The sequence below is a fragment of the Melospiza melodia genome, chromosome 10, assembly GCF_035770615.1.
Source record: "Melospiza melodia melodia isolate bMelMel2 chromosome 10, bMelMel2.pri, whole genome shotgun sequence".
NCBI lineage: Eukaryota > Metazoa > Chordata > Aves > Passeriformes > Passerellidae > Melospiza > Melospiza melodia.
In genome coordinates, this window is record NC_086203.1 from 20,235,903 (window position 1) to 20,256,919 (window position 21,017).

The following is a 21,017-nucleotide window of genomic DNA, read 5'->3' on the forward strand; positions in this document are numbered from 1 at the left end:
CCTCCTCATCCTCAGTTTAATCAAGAACGGGGTGGGAAGATCCAACCCATGAATTTTAAGCTACACACCAGGCATTTCACCTCTGATCTCGGCTTCATGTTCTCTAAAATATTGCTGCAAAGCCTCCTTGAAACAAAATACAGCTGATCCTACGTGCTAACTTTGCAGAGATTTACCCAGAGCTATGCAGTTGCAAGGACCCAATAATTCTTTCTCTCCCACCCCCACCTGAAATTTCCTTCCTCTCTTCTCCTGGTATTAGACCTCTCATGAGTTATTCTCAGTGAGGGCTTGCTTCTTGAAAAACTATAATAAATCAGCTTAAACTATTTCTGCACATTGTTTTGTGCTGGCTCTAGCTGGATCCTGTTGAACCTTTTGTTATGAAATATATTTGTACTAACCAGATCCGTCTCTGCTCTGCTGATTTATGTCTGCACTTTGTGAGGGGGTTGGAAAACTTAGCCATGCTATCCCTTCTGCACAGTTTCAGAACATGGTTGTTCTGAAATGTCCTCCTAACTGTGTTCTTGTGAGGAGTTGTGATTTTGAGATGTCTGATGAGACCAGGCTTGTTGCAAGAGGGTTGCTTATGGAGCAGGCACAGGTTTTAAGACTGGGCCCTAAATCTCTATGATGTAAGACAGCAAGATGGGACTTAAACTAACAGCAGCCCCTTTGGAAGGGCTTGCATGGGAATTTCCAAGCCTGAGGAAATGAGGAAAGAAAGCAGGACACAGAGGTTGCTGAAGAAGCTTTGTTTTTGAATGCCAATTTAAGATCTGGACAGGAATAAAGCTACTGATTCTACTAGTCTAGATCAAACCACATCAAACACAAATGTAGAGAACCCTCAAGCCCCACAAGCTCTGTATAGTCAAGCAGAAATTGTGTATTGTGAGCACAATGCAGGTTCCTCTGACGTGTTCTTTCATGCATAAATGTTTTCCAAAGTTAAACCCCAGAGATAAACTCTCCAGATTCAGAGCTCTGTGAGGTATCCATGCTAATGCTGAATGGTCTGTGGTTTGGAGAGAAGGTTGATAGAGACTCAGCTCCAGGCTACTGACATTCTGATTTCCTTTTTTCCCTGAAGTGGGAAAAGCAGTGATAGAGCTGCTGGAGAGAGGTGGCTCCCCAGAGCCTGGCAAAGCTGTGGGGCAGGAGGGCAGAGGCTGAGAATGCAAAAACCTGATCAAGAGAGCCAGAAACGCCCTGGGGTGTGATGCCTCCGTGAAACATGGATTGGAATTGGGAGAAAAGTCACTCCCTCTTACACCTTTGGGGGACATAGCTCAGATGTCTGCTAGAGGCAGAAGGATGCCATGGAGGGAACACCTGACTCCATGAATATTCCTGTCCAACTGGAGACACCAGGCTGAACTCATGGCCAAGTGTGTAGGTCACAAGCATTCATAACATGAGTGGGATTGCTACAGCTTTTTGTAACCCCTACACATGGCCCAAGTTTTTTCAGGGTTGTCTTGGGGGACAAATCACCTCCAGAAAAAAGAATGCAAAAACTGACTCAAAGAGCAGAGAGCAACAACCCCCTTCCAAACTTTGGGTCTTACACCCAAAGGAAGGGCATGAAGAACCCTCCAGAAAAGAAAAGATCACCAATTGTTTAGATCACAAAAAATTTTATTCTTCATTACATGTTCTTTTAAACTATTAGCTGATTTTTTTTTTTTTGTAACCTTTAGGCAAATACCAAGGGTAGAAAATCAGATTGACACTTAAACCTCAACAAATATTATATGATAGATGGCTATTCCTCATAGTGAGGCCCATTCACCCAACTAACACAAGAATTAACACCTTCCAGTGACTTTTCATTATAATATACTCTGGAAGCAAAATACACACATAACATTTTTAACACACCAAAAGATCTGTGAGTGACTATCCACTTGCTTGTCTAAAAATGTCACCAGTTTTTGGTAAATAAAAGTTAATTGTTTGGCTACAAAGGAACTGATAAATCAGCTCAAACAACACAACAAAATGTAGTACTTAAGCCAGTCATTTTTCTGGCAGTTCAGCTGGCTCAGAGCTTTCCTGTCAGTTTGTTTTTTAAAATTACTTTAGGAATTTAGTGTCTGGAATTCAAAACTGTGCAAGTCAGATGTTCTTTGTTAAAGCTGATCTGGTTCTGGTAACAACATCCATAAGACCAAATGAAAAGCACAGTTGCCTAACATAGAATAACATGGTATTAGCTTAAGTTGTGAGGGCTTGATTCAGGAAATCACTTGTGTGTGTGATTAAATCAGTCCTTATTCCGGACAGCATTTACAAATCCTTTTTTAACTTTCATCCTGTACTTGGAGAGTCCTGTTGACTTTCATGTGTTGTTGGGGAAATTTTCCTGAGGTTAAGGCAAGTACTTAAATATTATTCTGAAGAGGGATGCTTTTGAAGGGGGTGGAAAAGATTGCATTTTTCATACATGCAGTCATAGGAAGCTTGTCTTCCGTTCTTTGGTTCAGCCCTACTGTTTTGGGTTATTTTCTGGCAATAAAAGAGCAAGCATGGGGTCCCAGAGAAGTGGCTCTGTCCCCAGAGGACACAAGATGTTAAATTCACACCATCCTGCTTGCAACCATCTCTGTCTGGCTCAGTTTCAACATGAATTTTGTTCAAAGCAAAGCAAGAACTGTGGGTCCTATGCCCAGCAGGACCCAAGCCCTGAGTGGTGTTTCAGGCCTGCCTGAAGTGTCACAGCACAGCAGCTTTCTGGCTGTGCTTTCAGTGTATTTTTCTTCTAACAGTCTTGGTTTAAGAGGGCTCTTGCTCATGTGTGTAAGTCCAGTGCTGCAATTTATTTTGCCTAGAATTGTTCTCCTCCAGTTGACTGTGGAATTGCATCTCTGAGCAATTGTCAAAAAGACAGCAAAACAGAAAGTGAGAACCTTTAAACCAGGAATTGCCTTTCTACCTAGAGCTGCAACCTAAAGCATGACCATGCCCTGCAAATCAGCTGCCTACACAAGAAGAGAAATATTAGTGGATGTGAAGCTACAGTGAGAAATAGGGAAGTCTTGGGCAAGGCTAAAGCTTGGATCAGGTGGTGACCTCTCCAAGAGGCAGGACACACAAGAACAACGTGTTCATGTGGATTTGTGCACACAGTGTTGCAGCGTAGCCTCCACAGTTTCCACACTCTCTAATAAAGGACAGGGTGTGTTTGCAGGTGCTTTGTATTAACTGCAGGTGTGGCATTGCTGTGTTTTACAAAGCTTGACAGGCTGCAGCTGCAATATAGGAGGGACTGAGAGCAGTCAGGGGACATGTGGGAGCAGGGACAGGTCATGGGTGCATGTAACCTCATCATGGAAGAGAACTAAACACAGCCTGTAGCTGATTTGAATATTAAAGACAAATATTTTTCTTCCTTCTTGATGCAATAAGCAAGTGCATCTGTTTGCCAAGCTGTGCAGTACCAGGAGGCAGAAACCTGCAGTGGGGAGGGGCCAGGAGGAGGAGGTGATAAAGGCCATGGGAAGGGCAGGAATCTGCAAAAACCATCTGTTGCTTTTGCAAGCAGCAGTCAATAAAGTGGTTTCCTCCAAGAGCCCGTAATTGCTGTTGCAGGGCCAGGTGAGAGCCAGAGCGTGGGACCCAGTCCCACCCTGCTCACACCTTGGCTTTGTGCTCAGAGCCAGCCCAGCTCGGGGCAGTCCTGCTGCCCTGGGAGGAGCTGATGCCCTGAACAGGTGCCAAAGCCCAAGGTGCTCAGCAATCACAGTTCCACCAGCCAAAGCCAGCTGAAGCACCAGAGATACAGGAGCTGTCTGTGCTGTGGTCAGAGGCATCAGAACCAGCAGGGATCCAGGCACAGGGCACTTTGCAGAGAGCTTTGCAGCTGTGCACAGTGTTTTCTACCTGCAAACTTGCAAGGATTTCAGCAGCACAACTGCAAGAAATTTCTCCCCCTTTTTGAACAAAATTTTCATTCTCAACCTTTTTTGAACAAAATTCTCATTGAGACTGCCCAGAGAGGCACTGCAGCCCTGCAAAACCACGAACACTGCAGGATCCATATTAATTTTAAATGATTCTGTTGAAAGCAATCTCTGATTGATAATCTCTTATTCCAGCCATTGTGGTAAGGAAAAAGAAGACTGTGACTTAAGAGCAGGGATATCTGCAAAAATGTTTACATACAGGAAAGAATTGCTGTCAGTCAATCTAATAGTTTGTTGTATTTTCCTGGCAGCTTGCTAGTGAAAATAAGTTAAATCGTATTTGTTACACTGCCTTCAGGTATTATTTGCCAAATCTAAACTTACTTTGTCATGGCAAATTGGAGATTAAGTGAAAGAGCCAAATCCTTCAATCCTTGTTCAGATGGTACTCATACTGATTTCAATTTTTGTAGGTTGTGTTCAATATGTGGCCCTTGTGCTTAGACCTGAAAGCTGGAGCTAAAGAGCTGTGTAGATGTGACCTAGTTTTTAGTCAGTAAAGCCACTCTCACTTTTTATTGAACAACAGGATAGGCTGATTTTGTTTCAGTGTGACAAATTGGAAATTTTATGCTTTGTTTATGATACTTGCTAGGACAAAATTTTCAAAAGTGTCTAAGTCCTTTCAGCAGCTACTGTCATTAGAGCTCTTAAGGCACAAACAGGCTCAGGGGTTTTATTCAGCATTTTGCAGACAAATAATAACCAGGTCTGTTCCCTGTGGTGTGCAAAGGCTCAGTTCTGCGACACCTGGAAATTGTGTTCCAGGTGGAAGGAAAGGTCACAGGAACACCTTGCCTCTCTGAAGCTTTGGGTTTTTATCTTTTCTCACTTGGTTTCACATAAAGTGAGGGCTCTTAGCATCTTGAAGGATGCTGTATCAGTGTGAATAAAAGCAAAACAAGGGCTTTGCTGTCACAGGGATGAAGAACGTAGAATTTCCTGGAAGAGATCTCTTTGCCAGCTTCCCATTAGGTTTCATTCACTTAGTGCCATTTAGTGCCTTAATTCAAATAATATTTCTCTGAGAATCGAAAGGCTTTGTTCAGTCAGCCAAGGTGCACCTTTATCTCTGTGCCTAGTCAGCAGAAACAAATATAGGTCCCCTAAAGAGATTAAGTAAGACATTGAGCAAGGAAGCTGTCAAGCTTGAAGGTAGTGGGAGGTGTGGGAGTAGGAGGTGTGGCAGAGACACCTAGCCTGGCTGAGTCTGTTGAATATCAGGCCAATGGGCCCACAGGAAGAAAGTTAATATTCTCCACTGAGTAAGCAATGTCTCACTTTCTTCAGTATTTAGAGGTACAATAATAGATCCTGCACTCCAAAAATCAGTCTGTGTGCCAGGTGCACTGATAACTTGACAAATCAATTGATCAGGGACAATGACAAAGGAAGGAATGACTGCTCCACATGGATTGTTTTGCAACCTTCAGTGACACTTAAGAGGATTTGTAAGGCACAGCAAGTTAAATATGGTACATGACCTAATGTCACCCTTGCTAATTGGTGTTAGATACCAGAGCATCTTTGCCTTGTTGCTTTTGTGTTTGCAATGGACTCTTACAGTCCTTCTGGTCTAGATGGATGCTCTTTTAAATTGCCCAGCTGGGCAAATGCTTTAAAGCAAGTGCTAATTAAAGAGCTAGGATAGGAGTCTCTACATCATCCAACACGTTTTTTAAGTTTAAATATATTTAAGACCTAAGCAGTTCATTGCTGTGAATACACTGTCTAAAAAGGAATTCAAAGCCTCAATTAAGATAAAGTGGAGGAATTTCCTAGCTGTTAACTGCTGTCATTGTTTTATGTTGTCAGTTCTTGTAATATTTCACTGTTCATGTACTGAAAATGTCGAACTTGTAGCCTTCAAATGGTTTTGTGGTTGCTGATGTTGCAAGGACAAATGGTCCTTTTAAACAAACAAGTTATGTTTATGTTGCTAAAACTGGATTTTAAATAGTCACCTGTCAAATCCTGCAGAATTTCTGTAATCTCATAGCTACTTCTGCTATAGTTCTAGCCCAAGTCTATACTAATTTTATCTAGCAGAAACACTGGGGAGTTTCAAGTTCTGTCACTTTGATTTGATGGCATTCCAGTAAAAGTAAGGTGTTATTCATAAAACTGGAATATTCAAATATAAGTATTTGCAAAAATAAGTGTCTATTAGACTAGTTTTTATTATCTTGGTCTGCACAGTGACTATGTAGGAGTCATTTTAATCATAGAAGTGAAGCAACTGTTTTGGGGCAGAAACTGGAATGGTAAAATTAACATAATTGGGTGAAAAGATAAAATTCCAAACTCCAAGCAAAGTGCTGGGAACCTATTCTTTGGCTAAAATTCCACCTTAGAGTGTTCTGGGGCATCAGACAATGTTTGGAGTTATAGTGTTAAGGACAGTGCTGGTATTTGAATCACAGAGAGATACCAGTCCCGCAATAAACAGATGGCATCACTTACACTGGAGGAGCCGTGTAGAACCTCAAGCCCATGGAGATATCCAGCTCAGGGACTGATGCTGATGCTCACCTGCATCTAGAACTTGCAGCAGACCCATGAGCAGTTGCCTTCCCTGCAATCCATCCTACAGAAACCTGTTGAAGGCCAGGTCGATGGCAGGCCAGGGTGACAACGGTTTCCTCTGTATTCAAACTCTGCAAATTCTATAGCTGCCTGGTGTTTGCTGATGTCTGAAATGCTGTTGCTGAATTGGATGGTTTCCCTTGCAGCTCTGCACTGTTTGCAGGGTGGTTGCCATGTTAATGATTGTATACTGATGCTCCTCTCAGGGCCCTGGTGTTCATCGCGCACGGCGCTGGGGAGCACTGCGGCCGCTACGACGACCTGGCCCAGAAGCTGACAGGACTCAACTTGTTTGTGTTTGCCCATGACCATGGTGAGTAAAAAACTCTGCTTGATTAACAGCAGCTCAGGCCTTTGCTGAAGTAAATGCCATTACAGCTACTCAGCAGTGAGAGAAGAGCCAATAAAATATTCACAACCAGACATAAATGAAAAATGATTACCTGTTGCTTTGTCAAGATCTGCATATTGAATCTGTAAAAGCTAAACCTGTTTGCTTGGAGTTTTCCTCAGCCTTTTGACCTCACTCTAAGGGATTATTTCCTCTTCACCTGTCTCTTGGGGGTGAGGTGGTATTGCCCGCTGTGGAAGTGGGACCAGGAGCCATTTCTGCTGAATTCACGGTCAATGTCCTAAGTGATCCCAGAGGGGAGGCTGAAATGTCAGCACAGCTTTCATATACTGATACAATGAGACAGCTGCACCCTTGAGACATGGAGAGGCAAGGAGGCATCACTGACACCTTTGAGCACTTCTCCACACTCCAGTAGAGAGACTGGAGCTGGCTATGCACACCTCAGCTCTGAGAGAAACCCTCTGAGGAGGGTGCAAGGCTGTGACAGCACAGCAGCATCCCTTTGGCCCTCAGCCAGCAGGGTGGGGCAGTGCTGGGCCAGGTACACAGTGCTGGGCAGGTGTCCCTGCCTCCTCTTGCTTGAAGGGCTCTGCTCTGTGCCCCACGCTGTGATGGAGATGTGCTGGGTGTCACCAGGTCTCTTGCAGTGCATGGATGGGGACATCCCAGCAACATATTTGAGCCACCCATCCTGGCTCTCTGGTAGCCTCCTGTCTCACATAAACCCTTGCAACTTCATAACTTATGCTTGGAGATCTTTGCTTTGATTTTATCATTGCAGACTACTGCTCACTGTGACAGCCACTCCATCAGTATCAGTATCAGCAAAATGAATCAATGGGATTGATGATGGCAGCGGGCAAAATGCAAGGCCAGATTCTGAGCTGACAGGTTGAAATGAGATGGATCTTGGTGTAAATCTGATGTCCTTTGGGTAGATTGAAATCCCAGGTTGAAATGGGATGAATCTTGGTGTAAATCTGCTGTCCTTTGGGCAGATTATCCACTGACATTGGGAAGTGTACTGCCATTTACTTGGCTGAAGCCAAGACTCAAACCTGCCCCCAAAGTTTCCTCAAAGACAGGACTGTTTAACTTGAGTTTGAAGATCCTGAATCTACATTAGTCATTGCAACATTTACCCATGAGAGGAAAGGCAAAACCTTACTTAATCTTGGTACCAAGGCTTTCCCTTGCTCTTGCTCTTGTGACTCACTTTTGATCACAGCACTGCACTTGATATGCAGAAATGATCCCTATATTTTCTCTGAAAAAGAGAATATCTAGCCCTCAAGACAGCTTGCAAGGAAAATAAATAAAACCCATGTGACATTTTATTTTGGAACAATTGATCACATGCCATTTTTGAGGCTGGCTTTGCACAGAGAGTTGACCTGTGCAGAAACATCCTAACTCAGCACCTAGGTCTCTCTCTCCCTGTGTAGGCAGAGTGTTTCTGAGTGTTGATTCATTCATTTTGATGCACTTCCTTCTGAGCAGGAGGCAGGCAAGCAGGAGTCTGCAGTAATCCCAGTAGGAAGTGTCTCCATCCCCCTCTGTTTGTCTGCATGGCATAAAGTTCATGGGAAGGGGGATGGAAGAGGCCACATGCTGCTCCCCCTGCAGCTGCTGCTAGCAGACCACAGCCACTCCATACAAAAAGGCACTGAGCTCCAGGATTGCAGTTGCTCTCTGTGCCTGTTTAACTCCATGCCTTAGCTCCTCATTTCCATAAAGCTTGATAAAGGTTCTAAGAAGCGGAGTTAAAATAGCATTAATTGAAGCAACAAATCAAGAAGAAATTATAAAACATTTATTTATTGCATGGATTTGATACAGAGAATACTTCTTCTCTTGATAAGGAAGGGTCTTTGAGATGTGTGTTCCTGTCAGGCATGTTTTGTGCTGTGTGACTATTTGCTCTCTTTTTCCTTGAATATGTTTTTCACTAGATAAACATAAATATTTCTTGGTGTTTTAGGTTTTGGCTTTTTTTAATATACCTAATATTGCTGGATTAAACAGCGCAATTAGTACAAATCTGATTTCTCAGGTCAGTTAACAACTTTGTTCTCCTTGTCAGACCTAGAGTTTTGTTTGTAAATTCCGTTTTCCTGATCAGTAAAGAGGAGAGGATGAAAAGGAACCTGAAAGCAGAACAATGGAAACACAGTTGTGTTACACAAAGAGCTGATGTAACTGAGCCTTGATTCACTGTAAGTTAGAAAGACAATTAGCATCTTTTAGGCTCTGTATAATAATCTTTGCACTTAAAGAGACAACCACAAAGGCTAAACTTTGATGAAATACAAATTACATCCTGAGGTAAATGCCAGTGAAAGCTGAAGGACATAAATGCCTCCATTGCTAAAACTGCTCTGGTCAGACTGGGTGGTTTAAAATTTTCCTCCAATATTTTATCTATTCCAAATCACTTCAGCAGTGTGTTCCCTTTTGTGTCCTTTCCTTTGGATACCTTTGGGTAATATCAATTATTCAATTGTGTTAGCACTATCATAGCTGTCTGTTCCCTACCTCATACCATGGCTCTTAGTCGTGTGAGCTCAGTGTAGACTTCCTGACCTGGATATTTGTTCAGCTTCTGGTATTCTCATGGATAAAATTCCCAATACAGGTGCATTATCCATGAGATCATTAATGCAGTTCCACAGCGTGGCAAGCGAGTTTTCCCAAATGACTCAGGAAGTTACCAGGGTTGGAGTATGTGTGAATTGATTGATTTATGTTGTGTCTATCCTTCAGTCAAAAGAAGGAAAAATAATTTCCATTTTTATTGCTGACTCTCTAGGAGCTCACACATGGGCCCTAAATCTTGCCAAAGGCTGCTCTGAATCAGTGTTTCCTCTTATGCAAGGCTTGACCAAAAAGGTGCTTCACACAGTAACAAACACTGTGCACTCCAATTTGGGTCTTAGCATTGCCCCTTAGTGTAAGGAACCTCTGGCTCACTTTTCTCAGTATGTGAAGATTTGAGCATTCACTCTTTGGGATATTTCATTGTAGTCACAAGACTGCTGGACCTCATAGATATGTATTAGAAATTTTCCATGGTGATGGTGGAAATTGAATTCCAGAAGACCTCTTAACCTTAGCTTACATCTAATATTATTAAATGGCTTTGGTTTATATCAGCCCTGTGAAAGAGGAAAATGGAATTTCTGTGTAATACAGCAATTTTTTTTTCCTGTGGTCTCTTATAAGGAGTTTTTAACAGGCAGGTAACTGCTTCCCATGATTTCTGGATCTGCTTGGCATGCACCTTCATGATGGCAGAATTAAGGCTGCTGGGATGAACTTGCTATTTCTTCAAATTTAGCTATTTTGAAACAAAATATCACCTTTTCAACTTAATTTCTGTGCTAATATTATTTTATTATGGCAAGATTCTGATGACAGAAGAAAGATACAAACAGATTATTGGCAGTCAATTTAGGAAAGCTCTCAGAATGAATAACTGTGGGGGATTCATCAAAGTGGAGTGATATTGCAGTTCTTCAGTCAGCTGCAGATTGCAGCTCCTTTAGTTTTAACACAGTAATTTTAGGGATCTGTAAAGCTGAGAGCCAAGGAAAACAAGAATAAAGGCTGGAGAATGTGGCTTTGTTTCCTCATACCAAGCATTTTGAGTTGGTAAAGCACATGATGTTCCAGCTATCCTTGTCTCTCTTCCTGTAACATCTCATTTGCTGAGATCTAATGCTCTATGGTTGCATTACATGGCCAGAGCCCAGAAAAACCACAATTTCACCTTCAAAAGTACATGTCAACTAATAGCAGTCAGAAACACATTTGGAAGATACAGGGACCACAAAAATATGTTTACTTTTTTCTTACGCTTTTTAATCACAGTTGAAATTAGGCCTCTTTTTCACTTGCACTTGCTCATGCTACTTAGGGGTATGGTGTCTGTTTTACATAAGGATGAGGAGGATGAAATTCTCAGCCCTAACCTGGTGGCAGTTCCTAGCCACCAGATTCACTTTCATTTTTCTTTCTCCAGGAGGAATAAACCCTCTACCTGTCCTGGTACATGAAGACCTTTGACTCTTTCACCCTTTTTGAAGCTGTTGAGTTTCCCACTCTCGAGTTATGTTTAATGTCAGATCAAAGCAGAGGGGAAGGTTGCAGCTCTAACAGCTTATTCACATTCCTTAGATGTTTCTAACTGAAGTTCAGCTTGCTCTGGCAGCCCTGCTGCTGCTGCTTTGTGTGTGGGGAGCATTTCTGATGGGTTAGCAGGTCCCTCTCAGACACCCACTGGTGCTTCTTCTCTCCATTAATTTTTTCACTGCTTTCTCTGTTTAATGAAAGATTTATTTCTAAAATGTAGAAAATAGGTTAAGCAGATATTTTTAAATGCACCAAATATTAGCTGCTTTTGTTTTGGTTTTTTTTCTAAGTGATTGCTATGTTGTTCTTGCAACTGTTAAAAGACCATTTTGTTGATGAGAACAGAAGGCTTTTATTTATTCATAGCACTGGGAAGGATTGGTCTACACAGAAAGATTAAAAAGAACTAAACATGGTCAAAATGGGAGGGGGAAATGACCAAGAAGGGTGTCAGAATTAATAAGAACAAGAGTTAGGGTGGCACTGTAAGGGTGAAGTAACAGCTCATGTACATTAGCACGCAGGAATGTTCTGGATGAGCCCATCGCACCAGGGCAGGAAAGGTTTGAAGACTTTTCTGCAGAGCTGTGGGGAAGAATGGCACTCACTGTTTCCTTTCCTTTGACAGGAGGCTTACAGTGGATTGTGGGCATTTTCACTTCTTTCCAGCTGAGTGCTCTGGGTTCCTCTGACAGGGGACCCCAGAGGAGATGGCTCTTTGCCCTGCTGGTACAGCACTGCCAGTGCTGTTTTATCCCTGTTTTGACTCCCTGCTCAGTATAATCCCAAACCTTTCCCTGCCTTTCCTTCTCCAGATGTTGGGTGAAAGTAGCAGACAGGCTTATCTGCCTTCCAGGCTGAAAAGGAATGCTACCCCTGTGTGGGGCACACAGGAGCTGAAACCACAGATTGCAATTGCAGGGTGAGTTCAGATACTGCAGTACACCATGGAATTCCTTAGGCAGTGAGACAACTCCGAGAACCTGGAGAAAAGTCATCCTGTAAACAAATGGCTAGTGAGTAAACTTAGTTCTGCCTTCCTTCTCTAACTCTGTTTTGGTTGTGGGAATTCTCAAGGAAGGAGATGAGCTGAGATCCCACCCTGCAGCCATCACGGAGCTCCAGGCAAAGGGAAATCAGTTGTTTCTAACCTTCAGCTCTTCTGGAATCACTGATCTTGTAACTCTGGATCTCAGAGTAGCAGTCACAGCTTGCTGAGGAAACTGGGTCATGCTGTTCAACCTCTTTGAAATTATAGAAATGATAAAATTAATGCTATGGCTAAGATGCAACTTTTCCCATGCACTGAACAAGCTCTTGAACACAGTCTTTCAATTGGACAGTCTATTTCTCTGCTTTTTCCCAAGTTGCTGCATGAGCCTGGGTTCTTTTGGTGGTTGTGAGATGGTACCTCCCAGAGGGACCACAGCTCATGCAGGAAAAGTCCTCTGGATACACCTCCTATAACATAATGGTGCTGAAATGTGCCCATAATTATATCATAACACAGTGTAGCCCTAGGGGAGTATCCTGTGGCACAACAGGCAGTTGTAAGCACTTTGAGATGGGCTTTATTAAATGGAGGTTTCCACATTATTCTTGTTATTTCAGGAGATCATTAGAGACTTCTGCAGCCCAGTCTTGCCCTAGTGAAGTGATCTCTGCTGCTTTAGCCCTCACCCTTCATTCACACTGGAACCACACGGACCCAAATCTCTGCATGCACCATGTGGCATTTTTCAGGGCAGTCAGAGTTGTTTCCATTTAAGAGGAGCAACTACACAACAGAAAGAAAACTCTGGGTGAATCATGAAAGCACATCCTTGCAGTGTCTCTTGCTCTGGAGGAAGCCAGGACTTAGAAAGGCAAATGCAGCCTTTGGGGTTTTTTTTGTCATGTGAAGGCAGATGAAACAGCACTGTGGGGCCAGGAAGCAGCTAGACCACAGCAAACTAAAAATAAATAAACAGTCAGGCTCCACAGAGCTGGTGTGTCTGATGGAGCACACATATGCAGCAGTGTAGTATTTTGTTTTAAATATTTGGGTTAGGAAAGGTGCAGGGAATACTCAGAGGTGTTTCCTCTCTACTCCACTCAGGGGCATGAGACTTTATTTGTTTCATGGACTTCCCTGCTGATGTAAAAGTGGGGAAAACAGTCTTATACCAGTCTTTCAGGCAAGGGAGTTTGGAAATTGTGAGGACTGGCTACACCTTTATCACAGATGCATAGAAGAAAGAACACCTGAAATCAGACACGTAGTGTCATCTACTGTGAGCTATGAAAACTTGCCAACCACACCCAGGCTGCTCAAAGCAATCTATTTGTTTATCTGACCCTGACCAATTATTATTTTTTAAGTCAGATTTAATTGTGGTACAGTCAGTGAGGTAAGACAGGTTAGCACCATGCTATAACCCAGAGCTGAATGCAGGAACTGTTGATAGGGGGAAAGACAATGCAGATGTTCCTTCATCGCTGCCCCTGTATGTGGACATCACTGGATGGTCATGGTGGGCTGCAGCAAAGATTGCAAGAGAATGGTTGTGATTTCCTCAGTTACTCTGCTCCTCCCAACTGCTCAACCATTTCCTCACTGCTTTGTATCCACCCCGTAACAAAAGGTTATTGAATAAACAACATGTCATCCAGCTGAACAGGATGTTTGGCTCAGGCCCTGGCTGAACTGAGCTCATTCGTCATCCAGCAGAGATGTGCTGTGAGCTCTGAGGGAAGCAGGGCTGGGACACATCTCAATCCAGGCATGCCCCATCCACCCTCTGGCATGAGCCAGTCTCTTTCCTCACTCCACCAGGTGATGAGAAGAAGGTGCTGGAGAGCCAGCTCCCCTGGCTTTGTTTCAGGCCCACTTTATGAGGGAATCCCTTTTGGGGCACACCAGTATCTGAGGGCCTGGCTTTTTACTCTGAACAAAATGGGCCAGGCAACCCACCCCAGTTCTAATAATTCCCTGCTTACTAAAGAGCAGGAGGAGAAACGTCAGTTGGTCATTCCATGAGACAGGACATCTTCTCAGCAGCTGCTTCTCGAACAAAGCCTCGCTGTTGGCCTCCACACAAGGAGGCGTGAGGCTGGAACAACAGTCCCAGTGAGCGTGGACACGGCAGCAGCAGGAACAGAGAGCTCCCTTTGCCACAATGTCAGCTCTGCCCACTGCCCAGGCCGTGCTCCTCAGCTGTCACTGCTGGCTGTTAGCTGTTGACAGACAGGCAGCATGACAGGAGAAAGATGGGTCATTCATTGGAGAAACTTAAAAAGGCTTTTCCTTACCATGAGGGTTGGGTCCTTCTGGCTTCCCTTCCACAGCTCTGCCTCTCAGGTGAGAGATAAACTCTGTGAGGGGAGTGGACCATTCAATTTGTTTTTCATGTGGTGCTGAAAATGTTGGGCCTAAGTGATAGGCATTTTGAATGAGTGGTACCAATAACCAGGAATAAAACATTCTGCTTTTGGACAAAGGTTTCACTTTGGTGAATTTGAGAAACTAAAGAGGAAATAGCCCTGACTAAACTCAGCTCACAATCATCTTCCGATCATCTTAATTTCATCCGTTGTTTCACTCTTGTTATTTCAAGATTCTGGGCAGTTGTCATCTGTGCTCAGTCTTTACCTGTATAAATTAATCCCCAAATCAAGGGCCAAATTCTGCTTTCACAGCTGCTCATATAAATCCACGATAACTCTGTCACAATGTCAGAAAGCAGGTTCAAGCTGCAACTTGTAGTTGCATTTTGTGTTAGTGCAGAAGGGCTGGCAACCTGCTGTAATGTTTTCAACAGCTTTCCTGCTCTCCATAACCAGCCCTGCAGGCTGTGGTCGTATGTCTGCATGCAAGATGCTGGAGGGTGGAAGGACAAGGACCAGATGGTTATTAGAGCCAAGGCTGAGAGAACAGATCCTTTCATGTTCCCAGCTGTGTCTGTTATCTGGGGCTACTGGACAGATGTCAAACTTGCTTCAAACTTTGTTCCTTGACTGACTTCTGTGGTAGGACATTAGTTCATATCATCAGGGACTCTGACCTCAAGAAGCATCAGAGGAATTTGTATTCTTCAAGAGAAAGAATAACAAATCAGTGTTGCTTATAATATCAGTGGACCTTTTCCATCAGTGGTGTGGATGATGGGATGGAGAGCACTTTCAGCCAGTTTTCAGGGTGGAAATTGAGCATGGAAGGCTGCTATTCACAGGGACCTTGCCGTGCAGAAGAAAGGGACTGGCAGGGACCTTGTGAAGTTTCAAAGGCGCTTGGGGGGTTCTGTATCTGTGGTAGAGTAACCCCGTTCAGCATTAAAGGCTGGGCACTGAATGAATGGAAAGCAGCCTTGCAGAAAATGACCTGGGGATCCTCACAGACAAGCTGGACATAGGTCAGCAGTGTGACCTTGTGGTGGAGAAGGCCACCCCATACTGAGCTGCCTTGAAAGATTATAGCCAGCAACCAAAGAGAAGTGATTGTTCTCTTCCATTCAGCGTTTTTGGGACTACATCTGAAACACTGGGTCCAATTTGCTCCCCAGTAAAATGAAAACATTGACATGCTGGACCAAGGCCAGAGGAGGGCTGTCAAAACAATTAGGGTACTGGAGGACAAGATGTGCGAGGAGAGGCTGATAAAACTGGGCTTGTTTAGCCTTAGAAGAGAAGGAAGCTTTAAGAAGCCTTATTTAGGCTTAGAAGAGGGGATCTTGTTGCTGTCTACAAGTCTACAAGTGGGAGCATGTGGTGACAGCAGGGCCAGACTCTTGGAGGTGCCCAGTGATGGAATGAGAGGGAAGTGACACAAGTTACAGCACAAGAAATCCCAATTATGCACAAGGAAAAATGTCTTCATCATGAGGGCACTCAAATGTTGGAGCAGGACCCAGGGAGATATTTTAAACCCAGCTCAATAAGGCCCTGGGTAACCTGGTTAAATGGGAAACACTTTGAGTAGGGGCTTGAACTAGATAATCACCGTATGTCCCAGCATCAAGTATTTTTTTATGAACTAAAGAGCATTCTAGCTGCTAGTATTTGGGATGTTTTGCTTCTAAAAATAAAACATAGAGGGTTTTGAAATGGGTGAAAAGAACTACCTTCTTAAAAGCAGACTTTAATAGTACCTATGGTTAATACCAGCTTCATCTTCAAGGAGAGGCTTTTTGACATTTTTGCACTGTGAAAAAAAGAAAGCGTGTTTATTTCCACCTTTACAGGAACAATTTTCCCATAGCAACAGCATTTCATTAATGTGCTTAGCTTGCCTATTGTTTTTCAGATGTGATATTTGGATGAAGTTTCAGAAGCTAATTACTGATGATTCCTCACCTACAAGAGTATCTTCATACAGGTGTGGACTTTGTCATCCAATTGAGTTACAAATGACTGTTCCAAGTTACTGAACACCCTTTGAAAATTAAAGGGAAAAAACATACTTTGTTTATATAACTCCAGTTGGATTAAAACGTTATTTGGATTCCTTCAGTACCTTTTTAGATGGATAACAGGAGTCAAAGGAGCCCAGCCCAGCTCAGATTAGTCCAGCTCAGATTAGTGCCTGTTTCAGCACTAACCTGGAGAAGAGCCTGTTAAGGAGTGGGGTGTGCAAAGAGAGCTCTTACTTGCATGAACAAAGGCAAAGGACGGGCAGATTTACAAAGAGCTGTAAAACATATAACCAGTCAATGAATAGCCTGAACCTGCAATTTTAATTTTGTCTTCATTTTTAATGCTTTTTGTGCCCTGCCTACATTGGAAACTGAGAATAAAATCCTTCTTGCTGAACTGAACAGTCACAGTATCAGGGGAAATAATTCACTAAAGCAGCAAAACTTCCCCAAACTTCCAATAAGAGAATGGTTTTTCCTTATAACCTCCTTCTGAAGTCATGGGAAGGCTCACTTAAGTTGCATGCATTTGTGTGTTTTGATCAAAACTGTGGCACTCAGCCTATTTTTCACCAAAACTTGCTATTAACAGACTCCCTTGGCCTCCTCCAGGCAAACCTACCCCACAGTGTGTGTTGGCACAATGTGAAATGCCAGGAACTGGTGCAGGGTCTAAACCAGCTCCAGGGTCCTTCTAGGCATCAGCTTCCTGCTCCTTCATGGCCCAGGTTCCAGAGCTCCACTTGACAAAATAAAGATGCAGAAGCAGCCCATATACTGCTTTTCATAATTTGTAGTTCTAGTGTGCATTGTTTGTTTATTTGTTCATTCATAAAGTGTAGCATGTTTTTCCAGAGCTGGAATTTCTGTTTCCAGCTGGTGGATTTTCTCCCTGCTGATTTTCCTGGGAGTAGCTCTACTTGTTACAGACTGTGAGCAGAACTTTTAAGGGACTCTCAGAAGTCCTAAAACTAATAGTAATTTTTTAAATAACAAAATATGTAGAGGTTTTTTTAAAAAACAGAATGTTCTCTGTCAGTGCCTCCAAATGAGTGCATATTGCAGCAACAAGCCCCAGAAGGAAAGTAATTAGTGAACAATAGGAAAATTAATCCTTTGTTGATTCACATATTCAGGTTCTTCCCTCTTCAATAAGTCCAAGTGTTGGAGAGAAACAGAATTGGTTCTGCAGTGTCTGGTGGATTTAATTTAACAGTGCTTCTCCTATTGCACTTTCATTTTGAATGTTAAAAGAGGGCATTTATTTTATTATTAAAACATACTCCTGTTAGCAGCAGGGGCACAAAGACACTCCCTGCATTATCTAGGCATTTGTTCCTCCAAACAGCATCCTCTGTCTTCTTCACAAGTGATCAAAGATCAGTTTTTAGCCAAGTTTGTTTGCCAGCACACACTGTGGCTGCTGAGCGGGTGGTTCCAGGCTCTTGCCCCTCTGACTCTTTGAAGGTCCTCATTTTTTGTCCCAGTGCATTCCTGCCCACATTAGGGCTGGATGCCAATGTTTTTCTCTTCTCCATCTATAGGTACCCACAACATGTTCGTTCAGAGCATTTCTCCTTTGGTTGTCTGTGGGGCCTGGCAGAGCATTAATAACATAAACTGCTGTCCTTAGCTGATGTCTTTAACTTCTGTGCCACGCATCCCATGGCCCCCTCCTGGTTCAGCCTCTCCTTTCCTCTCTGAGACATCAGCTGAGGCATCAGATTCCATCAGCTTTGCCCCCCTCTCCTTCAGGGATGTGCCAGCCCCTGTGTGCCCAGCTCAGCCCTGCAGCCTCTCATTTCTTCCAGAATGCATCTAACTTACAGCCAAGTCTATCATGTGATTCTTATGTAGTTTGGGGATTTATTCCTTAGTTGCTTGAGCCTTAATTGCTTCTGTGCTGCTGCACACAGAATACATGCTTGCATCCTCTGAAGGCAGTAGCTAAATGCCACTAACTTCAGTAGGACTAGGATTTGACTCATAGGTTTTAAGGCTTTTTTTTCCTATTTTAGAAAAAAACTTGCATATCTTGAACTATTATTTTAGAGAATAAAATATCATTTTAGCATTTAAAGTGTACAGGGAACTATACAATCATAGTTAGTGCTTTGGGAAAATTATTTCAGAATTTTAGGGAGTTAACTTTGATAATTGAAAGCCTCAGGCAGTGTGATCCTCTTCACTTCTGAGGCCATTGGTAAAGTAAAGAAAAACATCTGGTTAACCTCTGGTTCATTCTCCAGCCCAGCTGAGATTCTCCAGCATCCCAGTGACACTCCTTTTGGCCTTGAGCCTTCTCCAGAATAACAAAATGAGGATTGCAAAAGCTCTTACAAAACCTAAGGCCATCTGGAAGAAGTCTTACCTGAAGACGTGTGTGAAGTTCACTTTGAAGTTTTCTGTGCACTCTGGCAGTGAGGGAGAACTGCCATGGGGGGATTTTGGTTCCATAATGCACTAAGACATGAAATAGGGACTCATCAGCCAATTTCTCTAAGTACCAGCCAGTCCTCAGATGGGAGCTTGTCCTGTCTGTGCCAGCTGTGGCCAAATTTTAGTGACCTACACTAGAAAAGCTCTTTTTTTTATATATTTCTGAAGACTTTCCTGGGTTTCACATCACTTTAAGTTGTTCTGTGTTGTGTTCCAGCAGTGCTGCAGTTTTGGCTGTGGGTGTCTCTTGCAGGTTCCCTTCCCATTGATCAGTCCTGTGTGACTCAGATCAGGATGGGGCTCATTCTGTAGTACAGTAGGAGGCTGTGCAAGAAGGGGTTTGGAAACTGTCCCTTGGCTCTGCCATGGGTTTGGCTTGGCTCTCAGGAGTGACACTTCACCTCAGTGTGTCTCAGGCTATGCATGAAAACACCTGAATGTGATGCTGACCCACTTCCAGGGAGCTTGCAGCTGAGGAGCCCTGAGCTCCAAAAATGCAAAGCCATCACTGTGAATGGTTCTTCACAGGCTGAGAGGAGGATTCAGCCAGTGAATAGAGCAGCTTATAATAAAACATCTCACCAATATTGAAAGGGATGGGGCAGAAAAATAAGAAAGGTTAAATTGCACCTGTATAGCTTTTCCTTTTATCCATATTCTAAGCAGATGCTTTCAGAGCTGCTAAGGAATGGGCTATGGATGGAAAATAAACAATCAGATGTCAGGTAATTACAAGCTGCTTGACTAGTTTGGTAGTTACATATCCTTTGGTTGAATTCAGGATTCCACCTGGAAACTTGAGCGCTTCACCAACAATGCAGGAAAGTTACTGTGTCAGCCATTCTAAGTTATTCTAAACCTGTGCTTTACCCCACCTTTCATCAGTGTTGCTCCATGAATAGGAGAGACCTGTTCTAACCACAGGGTGAGATTTCCCAGAGCATCTAAACTGATGCTGCAGAGCTTGTCCTGCGGCACTCGAGGGTTAATTTCTCTGAAGATGCTGTCTGCAGATTCAGTTCATGGGGAGAGCTGTTATACCCACAGCATCTCTAATGCTGGGATTTATTCAGGGCTTGGCAGTAGTCTCTAATCTGAGAATTCTTGCTTAGCTACCAAAATAAAGTTTAAAATAAAAGTGCTGAATTGGAGATGGCACAAAGACTAATGCTCTCAACCCAGTTCTCTTAAAATTGACATTCTCCATGCTACATTTATTTTCTGGTTCCGAATTTATCCAAGACAAAGGCTGCTGACAGATCCTGGCAGTTTTTCCGATGCTCAGAGCAGGCAGCCTGACCCACGGTGGTGCCAAGTCTCTGCTCAGCTCAGCAGAGGGCTGGGGGAGGGAGAGGAGGCAGAGGACACTGGTGAGCTGACCCTGCCTGGTGCCACCTGCACTTTTGGCTGCAGCCCTGTGCCCTCTCATGCACCTTGCACCTCTCCTGCACAGATTTTGTAGAGATCTGTCCCTGAGCTGCAAATACGCCCTTGCTGGCTGGTGGTGAAGGAGCTCTCCCAGCCCAAAAACAGCATTTGGGTCTGTAACCTTCAATAGCTCAACACTTGTATCTGTGCATTGTTTACTGAACTGTAGACCTGCCAGCCAGGATTCATTGCCTACTGTCGCCCAGGCATGGCTTGAAATGTGTAATAGAGCACAGAAAGCAATAACCTGCCTGTTTGATCCTGGTTTTTTTGGGAAATATATATATATAGTGAGGAGAATTTCAGAGTTGCAGTGGGGAAACATACAGAGAAAAGGGTATGAAGTGGTAAAAAACGACCACAACACTAACTTTGAAATCAACCTCTACCAGGAAAGGACAACAGCTTTGCTGCAGGACAGATTTAGGGGAGCTATTTTCTGCCCTGCCACCTCCCTGTGACTTTTCTGTGCACCATCTAAATGCCACCCAGCCATAAGCCAGCTGGCAGCATTTGTGCACACTGGGCAGGCCTGACCCACCCAGGAATGCTCCCTGCCAGGCCAGCTTCATCAGGAGCTTTTTTCCTTAATTGCGCTGCTCCCAGTTCTGTTAGGGTTTGAGTGAGCTACAGATCTGAGCGGATATACCCTGCTTAAAAAAATAATTTCAAAAGCCTGCCCTTATTTCAAATAATGCACCTGCTGCTCACCCACTG

The 21,017-nt window shown here is 43.5% G+C and overlaps 1 protein-coding gene across 3 annotated transcripts in view; it reads left to right on the top strand.

The window, feature by feature from the left end:
• MGLL (monoglyceride lipase) overlaps positions 1-21,017 on the top strand; it is a 102,712-nt gene that overhangs the window by 54,756 nt on the left and 26,939 nt on the right. For all 3 annotated transcript variants that reach the window (XM_063164776.1, XM_063164775.1, XM_063164777.1), the window contains one exon: positions 6,764-6,870. In XM_063164776.1, the coding sequence (XP_063020846.1) occupies positions 6,764-6,870 (107 nt within the window). The remainder of the gene's footprint in view (positions 1-6,763; positions 6,871-21,017) is intronic.